The sequence below is a fragment of the Trichoplusia ni genome, chromosome 20 (genome assembly GCF_003590095.1).
Source record: "Trichoplusia ni isolate ovarian cell line Hi5 chromosome 20, tn1, whole genome shotgun sequence".
Classification (NCBI taxonomy): Eukaryota; Metazoa; Arthropoda; class Insecta; order Lepidoptera; family Noctuidae; genus Trichoplusia; species Trichoplusia ni.
In genome coordinates this window covers 6,830,527-6,843,101 of record NC_039497.1, presented here as the reverse complement: position 1 = coordinate 6,843,101, position 12,575 = coordinate 6,830,527, and the positions used below count along the sequence as shown (strand labels likewise).

General features: G+C 33.8%; 1 protein-coding gene across 1 annotated transcript in view; it reads left to right on the top strand.

The window, feature by feature from the left end:
- LOC113503702 (UDP-glucuronosyltransferase 2C1) overlaps nucleotides 1-12,538 on the top strand; it is a 48,311-nt gene extending 35,773 nt beyond the window's left edge. Inside the window, exons 3-7 of the mRNA XM_026885770.1 lie at nucleotides 6,044-6,186; nucleotides 6,471-6,654; nucleotides 7,359-7,856; nucleotides 8,849-9,077; nucleotides 11,285-12,538. Coding sequence (XP_026741571.1) covers nucleotides 6,044-6,186; nucleotides 6,471-6,654; nucleotides 7,359-7,856; nucleotides 8,849-9,077; nucleotides 11,285-11,844 — 1,614 coding nt within the window. The 3' untranslated portion in view covers nucleotides 11,845-12,538. The remainder of the gene's footprint in view (nucleotides 1-6,043; nucleotides 6,187-6,470; nucleotides 6,655-7,358; nucleotides 7,857-8,848; nucleotides 9,078-11,284) is intronic.
- Nucleotides 12,539-12,575: the final 37 nt, after the last annotated feature.

Sequence of the window (12,575 nt, the reverse complement as noted above, 5' to 3'; positions counted from 1 at the left end):
TTATGCGTTGTGCAATTTCGGTGCTTGGTTATGAATAACGATATCTTTGTAAAAAATGTTTTTTTACTGCTAAAAATATCACAAGGTATGTGCAGAAAATATTTTTTTTTTTGGAAGCAGGTAGGTATAAAAAAACATCATTTCATGGTTGAACTTCCTGCTCGTTTTCATGGAAGTTGTTGTATTCTCTAGTTTCGTTTTTTGACAATTACACTTACTAGACCGAATACCAAAGAGCAAGAAACCCACTTGTCATTTAGTTCCCTACTCTACTTTCTCTATGATAATTCATAATAATCGTACCCATGCGTGTGATTACCGAAGTAATTTTCGTTAACTTTTGAATACATTCGTGACGTTTTCACATTGTTAATGACCCTTGGTCTTTATAATATTTATGTTCATAGGCATTAGAAAATATTTTGATGTGAAAAATACTTTACGATGCTATTGAATTGAAGTAATTTCTCATTAAATTATAAGCGAAATTTTGTAGTAAGCCACCTCATCAACTACAATAATAATATCTATGATAAAAAGAAAATTTTAAGTAAAGCAACGGTTCTTATTGACATAAATTTGATGGGTGACCATTTTTTGCGAGAATGTTTTTTTTCATTAGTCGATTTGTATGGACTCTAAATATCTTGAGTATACTTATCTTAAGTAAGAACACCGAACTACGAGTATTAAGGAAAAAATATTAAGGTGAATTATTTCAAGTAAAAATTTCAACCAAGGAAATGTTCATAACAAAATAACCATTACCATCCTTCATATTAAATGCCTAGTTTTTCCAGAACTTGTTATACCCATGAATATTTTTGCAATGAATCGTAGAATACATTTTTACGACTTCCCATCATTGCCTAATAGACTAACTTGTTAAGTTATTGTTTTAATAATAACTTTTGTCATATCCTGTTTTCATGAAACCGTAATAAAGGCAACAAAAAAAGTATTCAATGTTCATAAAAACATTACATTAACATACTAACAACGAGGCATTTTGTATTCGAGCTAAGTACAATACCGAACTTTAGTGTCTTATGACGTTTACATTTTTGCCCTGGAAAATGTTTATGGGCCTTCTTCGCCTTGGGAAAGGCAGAAAGTATTGCGGTTTCTTGGTTGCATGCAAACATTGGATATACATTGTGTGATAAGTGAGTGCTCTACAATCTGAGCTATGCCCCCAGTAATAAAGTTTACCTGTACTAATTTCTTTGAATTCAGTGCACTGCATTCAGGTCCATCACTCCACAGGATTAACAGAATAGAATTTTAATAAAAATTGTGACGTCCCTCTTTGCTAAAATAAATTGGCACGCACTTACTTCGAGCTACGTCGTCGTCATCAATTGCTATTGTTCTTTTTTATTTTTCTCTTACTCTTTCTTTAAATATTTTATACATTTATACTTTTTTTTAAATCTAGTCATAATCCCTTTTGACGGATATCGGAGAATTTAATGATGTCATGAACGCGGAGCTTTTCATAAGTTGTTTGGTGTTTGACAGAATGTGATACCCATAAATATTTATTTGACATTGAAGCAAGCGTAACGTCACCAACCAGATCGAGATTAGTATTGATACCGTGTAATGACACATTATCTAATGCCGGAAGATATCTGCTTTGACAGAGTTTCAGATAATATTCCCATATTTCATTTATAAAGGAAGGTGGTGAGTTGATGAATGCTTATATATAAAATCTCAATTCCCCTTTAGACAACACAAGAAGAAAAGAGGACGAAAAATGGTCGCCTACTCTACCCTGACAATATATTATTTAAAAGAAGTCTTATTCGGTTACTCACGCATACATAGTTTAATTGACAACCCCGTGGCCTCGTCAACTCATTCATTAAGGACCCTGGTTGGATATCAAACTAGTTATTCAACCCCGATTAATACGCGTGTGATAGGCAAGGTTAGGTGTGTTGCATCGTTCGGCTTTCCCATAATGTGTTAAAAAGGGACGGAACTAAATTGAAAGTGTACCTCCTTCCCTCTTTTTCAGAACCGTATCGTTCGTTATCATGGTAATCGTTCCTGTTTGGTTTAAAGATTGTTTAACCGATTTATAGCTAGTGCTTACTGCTAGTTTCCATATCTGAAGGCAGGCGAAACGAGAGTAGAAGCTTGTAAACTTTATGCAATATGTTTTCGAGATTTTATTCGTATGCATTTTCGACACATTGCAACATTTTATGCAGTCTTGCGTAGGTATGTGTTGTTTGTATCCTAAATATTAAGATTATTGTGTAAGCGAAACCGGTTCTTAAATGTTGTATTATCATAACATCAAAATATACAGTCTTCAAGTTTAGTAATATCGGCTAATTCTGTGCCCTTTGAAGATAGCCTTTGAGGAAATGCCGCTTGCATATATAGAGTAGTGCCCAATCAAAACATAATTAAAAAAGATGAGCCAAGAATTACAACAAAAACATACAAGCGAATTCAAATAAAAAACTGCCTAGTTAAACTTGATAAAATTTTGCGACTAAATGACAACTGTTGTACGTGGCATAATGGCAAAAGGAATCAACAAAATAGATTCATCCAGGCCGTAGTTCTGATGTCACAAAATATCCTTCTTTTTAATTTCCGTTCAAAAATGTTATTTCTATTAAGTTATTTTCTTAAAAGTATTTAATATTAGTAGTAGCTTAACCTTACCGATGAGATTTACTACTACTTACTACAATTTAATTGATAGGTAGGTCAGAAGCTCGATGTAAGATGAATTTATCTTGGAAAATTGTGTTTATTGAGGACAATGACCACATAAACAATGACTTTATAGGTTGTATGCATTTGTTACTTAATACAAACCTCCGTAACTGTGTTGGCTATGGAAATATTCTGTTATTACCGAGTATTGCATATAACCTCGTTTCGTCTACGTAGAAAACTGGTCAAGTGCTAGTCGGACGCGCGTCGATGAGGGTTCCGTTTAAAATGGCTAAAAAATGACCTAAACATGTTTTAAAAGTGTTTGGACCCCATTACATTTCAAGGACTGTAATAAAAGACTGATTTTCTGGACAAAATAATAAAAAATCTTTATTCATTATAAGAAAAGCAGCAAAGAATAAAATTATAGTAAATATTTTAAACATAACAAAATTTAGCATGTATTTTTGTTACAGAAAACACACTCATATTACAATCACAGATAAAACCCTGACGCAAAGCTAGTACAATGAAACCACGTAACCAATACTCTATTACACATTATGCACAGTTTCCGTTTAACGTAAAAACTTTTAAAGGTTCTAAGCGTGTATATGTCGTAATATAGATCAGGCGATCATTTCACCGCATTCCGACTTGCGACACAATCTCGTTAAGTACTGGGGTCCTATTACCACCTCCAATATAAACTGTGACAGGTGTGGAAGCTAGACGGCGTTACGCAGTGTAGAGTGCCCTCCCTTTCACACAACCGTCGGTCGTCGGTCTACGTCTAACTAATGTTTTCTTAGAATATTTCTTAAGTGTGCGTGATTATGAAGTTTGTAGGTAGAGGTCGTAAGAGTAATTTCTAACTATTCTAGTATTTAACCTTACCTTAATCGCGTTTTTTAGTGCAACAGCTATTTTAAACGATCAATTAAAAAAAATGTTTATCAGCGGATGACGCAAAAAAGTTTAGGGAAAATTCAAGAAATGAATAAACAAAAAAGATCTTGAATGTAAATATAGGTATTTGTAGTTTTTTTGTGTCATTTGAAAGATCAATATTTTACAGAAATCAAAGCCTGAATTGTATTTTAAATTAAACTTAACTCTTCATAGGGATACGTCTCCATCTCCGTTCTCCAATCGTTTCCTTGTTAGTCGCTCGGAATTAGTTCTTTAATAAAAAGTTTATGTCAAATAACTAATCCTGATTACCTCGTAAACCTTTTTAGTACTTAATAGTAACAGAGTCGAATACCCGTTTAATCGTATTCTCATTCTCCGTACTAACTGTACTAGAAGTTAAAGGTTGAAAAGTGAACATAATAGGTCCCCTTTGCCACAGGTTTATTACCTAATAGCGAGTCCTAATTTATGTAATGTTGGTATTACACCCCTGTGTCTTAGTACAAACGTACTGTACGGTCAGCGAGAAAATGTCTTTGAGGTTCATCAGATTAGCAATATAAACTTATGAAAATTGACATTAAAATAATGGAACTATGAAACAAAATAACTTTAATACGGGAAATATTTTGGAAAATTGATGGAACCAATATTGTAGGGTTCACTGAACATTCAGCTACAGATTGTAAGTTTATCTATCTTCAAAGACTTTTCTTACTGACTGTATCCGATTTCGTTTATTTTCTAGTTATTTGAGACTATGAATTAGATGTTAGTAATATAACTATTGGCCTTCTTTTTTTTCGTTACGTACACCAGTCTAGAATGATATTTTTGGAGTTTTGTACCCGAAAGTTAATACGAAAGCCTATTTCTAAAGTGTCGTTGTCCAATTCTCTGAAATTTTCACAGATATTTTGTTCTTGTTGCCGCTGACACATAAATACTATAAAAACCTTTTAGGTGAAGTTATGATTTTAAGAAGTTACGGTCATTATTTCGATGGGTGACCAATTTTGTTTGCACATTGTTCCTTGTTCGGAACACTAGTCTCGCGAGCCTAGCTTTATCATTTTTGAAAATCGCTGGCGTTATTGGCAGTATAAAAAACAGTAATTCTTAACAACAAGTACCTGAGTAATATTCTCATTTCTTTATACGTATTTCTTATTTCCATATTAAAAAACTTTTAAATATAAGTTTTTCAGGTGTGGCACAGTGGCGATTTATCGCGTTTTTTTATATAAAACAGGTTTTAATTGACAATATTGTTCAAATACATTAATTAAATAGGCAAATATGTAAATACAAGGCGTGTATTCACACATAAGCCAATGCCGTGGGATCTCATTGTTAGCACCTCTGACATAATTACTAAGTGATGCTGTCTCACTGTTTTATCTAACTTGTTATTAAACAACTATTTGATTGGTTACGTGTATTATTATTAATTTCTTAAGACATTTATGCTAAGTGTAATTTTATGTTATCTAGAGCCGTTCCACTTACGTATCCCATCAAAAACGTGAGTTTAAATTAAAAGCCTTAATTTTTGACTTCAATTAGCAAAAGACTACAAGCGAAATATGTATCTACTGTAAAACATGGAAACTCCTACAAACTTTATCCTTCATCAAGTCATTACCAAACTCAATGCTATTCCGATTTGATTTTTGCTGATGTTACACGCAGAACAAACTAAAACTTGTACCAACAACGTGACTAAAAACGTGTGAGTTTTACAAACGAACTTGTAAATATTTTTGTCCATATCCAATCAAAATTTCGTCGTCAATATTGATATTGGTTATAGTAACCAAAGCAATACGCATACCTGACAACTGTTACAAAAGAAAGAACAACTTTTTTTTCTATATAAAAATGGCGTCAAACTTCGAAACAAGTGTTCCAGTATTGAAAAAAAAAATTGCCACGATTTTGGATAATCAAAATTGGAACTTTGAATGTTTAACAAGTAAATGTCGAGAAATAACTAATAACAGTCAGTAAATGATGCGGGGTCGCGAGTCGAACAAGACCCCGCCGCGACGGTAAGGACTCCGGTTGGGTCAGAAACTATTCGGGCGATCCCGATAAATACGTGTGAGTAAGCCATTGCATAATTAAATAATGAATCATTCTCACGCTAGTTACGATAAAAAATAATATACAGTCGTTTACACGGAACAACACTCGCCTGTAAGCTTGCTTACCTTAAAAACTTATGTATCTTATACATATAACTCGATATTTCTCTTAAACTTAGAGATTATAAATATGGGTTATAAAAGTTTAAAGGTCTATTTCCCATATTATTTTCATCATTCATAAGTATTTTAGAGTTATCCTTCATATAAGATGACTATTATAACCAAATCAAGTAAAAAAACACCAATGAGTTTATTCATTATTGAGGTAAAAATGTAATGTTTTTTGTTCTCAGCTCAGGTTGCGATGGCCGTTCCTCTGTCTGCCGATCCTGCTGGCGGCGTCGGCGTGTGGCTCCGACATCCTGATGATCACCATGGGAGGGACCAAGTCACATAAGATGCCTTTCTGGGAGCTCGCCAGAGGACTAATAAGAAGGTAATAGGATATATATTTTTTTTTTGGCAAATAAGTCTCTCATATAATAAAGACTTTTATATAATTGAATGCTTTTGTTTTGGGTTTGATGGTTTAAAGGAAACCAGATACATAAACTACTATAGAGAGGCGTTTTATATGGCATGGATATAAATTAGCTCATCATCAAACCTTTACTTGGTGTAGACCTGACTTACGTTTTATAACACCTACTAGCCCCCATGTAAATGATTAAAACTGGTATGATGATAATTATGAGGAACACCTATTGTAACTAATTTCAGGGGCCACAACATAACATTTATCAGCGCGTTTCCCGCTGATTTCCACATCACTGGACTGGAGGAGATAGCCCCGGAATCCCTGGTCTCCTACGTCAGGAGCTACATGTCCTTCGACCTGGTCGGAGCCAGGATGCGGGGCGAAAACCAAATGCCAGTCCAGGATATACTGAGATATGGCTATGAGGTAATAATTTTGTGGAGGTTTTGGGATTTTATTTTTTAGTTATGGACAAAGGGTTTTATGACTTTTTCTGATCACCCTTCTTTCTAGCATGACATTTCGTAGGTAATAACATACCGCTTAATATGGAAAATATCACCTGGAGAAATGTAATCAACCAGTAGACGAATATGTAGTTAGTTAGAGAATCTTGAAATATCCCATAGCGTTGAGAGGCTCTAGCCGACTGGATCTCAATTAGTATATCTATCAAATTCATTAATGCAAATGGACGAAATTTGTACTAAATCCGTATCCCCTGATGATAAACGTTAAACCTTAAATAAATCGAAATGTTCTCCATAGTTAATCCTCTTACAGATCAGACACATAATTACGATGCCAGCTTTAGAAAAAGGAACTTTCGAAGATCCATTTTGCAAATTAATGTTCAAAAATTTATTGTTTTATTTTATCTTATCTAATTCAGATAGGTGTTGAAAAAGTTTAATCTATTTCGTTTTCATTTAAAAGGGATTAAAACAATTAGCTTTTCACCGAACTAAATCACTTTTAAAGTAGATTTTATTTTTAAGTATTTTTTATTTGTACCTACGTATCTATTTAGTGTTTATTGGAAAAGTTTTTTGTTGTTTAGACAGGATTTTAAATCTCTTATATACTTGTTAACGTTAATGTTAAAAAGTTTTTTATTTCCTTGTTTACAGGCCTGTGATGCATTCCTCAGTGATCCAGAGACAAGGTCCTTTCTCAGATCTGGAAGGACTTTTGATCTCGCTATCCTTGATGGTACCTACCCCGAGTGTGCTTTAGGACTCGTCTACAAATTTAAAGTCCCTTTCATGTATATCAACACCGTCGGTTTTTACACCATGCCTTTAAGCATCTCTGGTAGTCCTACCCCTTACTCGGTCACTCCATTCTTCGGCAAGGCTTTTACCGATAACATGGGGATTATAGACAGGGCTTTCAATGCTGCCTTTCATGTGACTATCGAACCCTTCCATGCCTTCAGTATGAAAATCCTCCAAGGAGTTCTACGAAGAAATTTCGGACCACAGATACCCCATGTCTACGATATGTCGAAGAATGTTAGCTTCATCCTACAGAATGGACATTACTCGGTGTCATACCCAAGACCTTACCTTCCAAATGTTGCTGAGGTGGCGTGTATCCATTGTAAGGAGCCCAAGATATTAGACCCAGTGAGTATGAATACGTATCTTCTTAGGAATAATCAAACTTCATTAATATAATAATTAATAGTTCTTAAGATATGTGATGTACGTGACCATGCTGACAATTTCCATCATCAGTAATGTAATTAAACGTAACTTTCATGTTCTCACGTTTAAACACGGTCGTAAAACTATAGAAACTCGATAAATTCGATATTATTTAGTTTCTAACTTAATTAAAGAAGCTTATAACCTAACTTGTTTAATTAAGCTGTATTTACACCGGCATTAGGCCATGACTTGGACACTTGCAATTTGCGACGAATAATTTAATTTTAATGAGACGTGTAAAGTTAATTTGTAGCAACAAATTTCTTCATTAGATTATTTTCGATTTGTGCTTGTAAGTGACCCAGTTGTAAAAGTTCAATAAAGGTTAGCCCTCTGGGAAGATACAAATCTTTGATCGAAGTTTATCCGACACTTGTGTTTTGTTCACTGTCTCAAAAGTTTTCGCGTGGGTGACTTACATATCAAGTCTTGTTAAGTCCCGCTGGTACTATAAATAAACTTTTTTGTTTTCTTAGGTATATAATAGGTTTTGTATTGCTTCTGTTAGTGCTATCCAATATCTTTAAAATTAGAAATGTTGTTTGACACGATGGATGTATTTGCAAATAAACTTCAAATGTTATTTAATATAACGTAAATTTGCAAAGCTTTTATTAGGAAACTGGCTTCGTATAGTTTGAATTATAGAATACTTACTAAATACGTGGATGTCTATTGGTACTTTTAAAATAGTTCGTAGAAAAACATAAAGGCATTAACTCGGATCGGCTTCCAGTTCAAATGAGTTCAGCTATGTACCGGACGAACTAATGTTTGCCTATGTGACCTCCATAACCGAGATTCCCGTTTAACACGTCACGTGTCCAGCTTCTGGCTACAAACAATTCAATTGGCAAACAAAACACGGACTGACGCAAGCACATTATTGACCGAAAATCTACTTCCAGGAAATTGAAGAATGGATCTCCGGTGCCGGCGAAACTGGTTTCGTGTACGTCTCCATGGGTTCCTCAGTCAGAACTACTAACATGCCGCTATCTGCCCACCGGCTGCTGGTTGAGGCTTTAGGCAGACTGCCACAGAGGGTGCTTTGGAAGCAGGATGCTGAACAGAACATGACTGATATACCCTCGAACATTAAGCTGTATAAATGGTTACCCCAGCAAGACTTGCTTGGTGAGTATGGATTAGATTTTACACAAGGTTTTGGACGATCGCTTATATTGAGCATCCATCAACCTTTTTGTGAATTGGAAGAGTCAACCAGTAAGTTATCAAGCGTTGTGTACGATGGCATAGTAAATGTGATATAGAACTTTTTCTATATGACATTTACAATGTATATAATATAATAAACAGTGTTGATTTTGATCAATGAAATAAAATTGATGATACGTATCCTTATAGCGTGGAGTACATGGATGTATTAAAACTTTTGAACATTCTTTGAAGTTTCCGTTTGAATATTCTTTAAGAAGAAATAAGTAGAAGAACACTTATTGTTACTCAAATTACATTGTCTCAAAAATATTGGTGAAACTGAAATAGGATAAGTGCTATAATAAAAGGTGGTCGCTCCTTTCCAGCCACTAATACTCCCGAAGATACATAAGACCTATTAGACAGTTTAGTTAATTAGATAGCTATATTACAAGCTTGTTCCGAACAAATGTAAGATAGAAGATCCTTCACGTTTCAAATATTTGCTTAATCCAAAATATTTGTTCCGTGTCTGTGAAATTGTTTGTACCTAGTACATACTCGCCCTCATATTAAGTTTAATTTTGAACTTTACGAGTCGATTACATGAAAACAAACAGTATGGTTAAGTAACCAGGATGTATGATTATGTTGCCTTTATTAAACATAATTATGTTGCTAGTATTATCGTCTAATATATAAAATTCCCGTGTCACGATGTTAGTTACCGTACTCCTCCGAAACGGTTAGACTGATTCTTATGAAATTTTGTATATATATTGGGCAGGTCTGAGAATAGAACAACATCTATTTTTCATAAGTGACAAGGGTTGCCCACACAATTTTTTTTTAATTTCTGGACTAAATTTTTTGTTAACAATTTTTTTATAATGTAGTCTTAAAAAATACATGTTGTATGTATTTTTAGAAATAATTTATTAGGCAAAACAACGTTTGCTGGATCAGCTAGTATTTCGATAAAACGATGGTTTTCCTTGATGAAATAATCCTATATTATTTATTACCAAAGTTGCCATAGTTTAAAAGAAGTCAATAATGCTCGTTAAGCTGGTCAGGTTGGATCTAAATATGGATTTTTGTGTATTGCATACGATATAACTGCATTGAGAGCCGAGTGGTCGACGTCACCAAGCCAAACTCAATGTGCAGAAAATGTTGCTGGTTCGATTCCAGCTTATTCAAGGATTGAGTAAATTCCTCGTTTTTTAAATATTTCTGAAAAAAAAAACGCTCAATTATCATTTACTCCTACTCTTAATTTAACGTCAATACAAGCCGTCAATAGTAAGTAGGCAAAACGAGATCCCTAATATAGTTTAGTGAACTAAGTCTAGACACCTTTTTGAGCGAATTATGATAAAATATACTATGTAAAACTCAATTAAACAAAACGAGAAAAGATATTTTTAGCTTTTATCGATAAACAAGCGACCAAAAAAATGTAAAGAGTTTGAGCTAAATAATTATATTAAAAAACTAAATGCTGGAACTTTGTCCCCGTAGTAAGTATAGAGTTCGGTTATAGATAAAAATAACTCTGAATTGAAACGTAAGCTATCCTATTTTTCAAGTTGGATCAAGCTGCACAAGGTGTGCAAATTTGATTGAGATCGGAAAAATTGTTAAGGAGTCGGCCACCGCGGACAAACAACGTGACACGTAATTTATATATATTAAGATATTGCATAGTCAAGACACATATACCAAGAAACTCATAATTTATCGATTCCAATAAATGGTCCTACGTTTCATCACGTCTCAATTCGGAACACCAATATTGGTTTGCTATACACCTTGATTAAATTTTGCAATGGCATATACGCTATACAAACCTAAGTCGAAGGCTATGCAGTTGGTAACTGCGTTCATTGTCAATATTCTCGATCAAATAGTCGGTTGTGGTGAACCTCAGCAATCATAGTAATCGCTTGGAAACGCACCGCTCGGAATTTTCAACGAGTTGTCGGTTGAAAACCACAGACGTTTTAGGCTTTGATGCTGTTGAATGTACAAACATGGTTAAAGGTCTTTGTAAATGTAAACCCAAATACCAATGCCTAAAGTAAGAAAATTATTTCACCCAAAATAAGCGAAATATTCCATATTTTTTTCCAACCCATATTTTGAATTTTAAATAAAAACGTTTTATTTTCTTATTCCAGGTCATCCGAAAATCAAAGCTTTCGTCACCCACGGAGGTCTACTCAGCATGTTCGAGACCGTATACCATGGTGTACCCATCGTCACCATCCCCATTTTCTGCGACCACGACGCCAATGCCGCGAAGGCAGAAGTCGACGGGTACGCCAAAAAACTCGAACTCCAAAACTTAACACCAGAGAAATTGTACAAAGCAATATTAGAGGTGATAACGGAACCGAAGTACAAAATAGAGGTTAAGAAAAAACAGGTTTTACTCCGAGATCAGAAGGAAACTCCATTAGAACGAGCTGTTTATTGGACTGAGTACGTTATCAGGCATAAAGGTGCGTACCACCTGCAGTCACCAGCTAAAGACATGAGTTTCTTCAAGTATTATTCCTTGGACGTATTATTATTTATTCTGTCAGTACTCGTACTAGGATACGCATTAATATGGTACGCGTTGAGGTTAAGCATCAAAGCATTGATAAATTACGTTCAGAAGAAGCAGATGGACAAATTGTTAAGCGATTCAAATGTTCTATTGAGACAAGCAACAAAATTGAAGAAGGAGTTGTAAAGAACGTGATGTAGTTGATAAAATTTGTGATCGAAATTATGACAAAAGAATGGTTAGAATAGACGCACAATTCAATAATTATTAGTCCATGTTCAATGATATTAAATCAGGAGTGGTTGAATACATAATTTCGATAAAATATGTTTGTGATTTACTTGATTCAACGTGACGTGATGTAGGTATTTTAATATTACAATAGTATATTTGATTATACAAAAATATATACCAGTGATATTAAAGGTAGTCTTGGTTTTAAATCAGGACTTAAACATGGTAAGACAAAGATTAAGATATATAAAGTAAGCAGTAAGTTTGCGTAGTATATAGTTATAAAGAGTTAAGTCGAAAATTTTCAGATATACTAAAAAATCATACGAATAAAATTATTTTTTCAAGTTTTGTTGTTAAAATTTATCCCTTGATCTAGTCTAGAATGTTTCGAATGTTTTATTTGACAAAATTGTTGTATGATATGTTGTTCCTTATATTTATGATTCTGGATTTTAAATTATCCACCGTTACAAAGTTACCAACCAAGTTACCATTATTTTTAGCGATGTGTATAATTTTGTAAATATCTTAGATTAAGATTATTTTGACGTGTGTAAGATACAGTGTTAATTAAGTTTTAAATTTGCTCATTGCTGTAACTTATAGTGTATTTGTAATTTTAAATAAATATTTTTTTAATTGTTGTAGAGTTTAAATTTATGAGACCTTGATTGCTTATT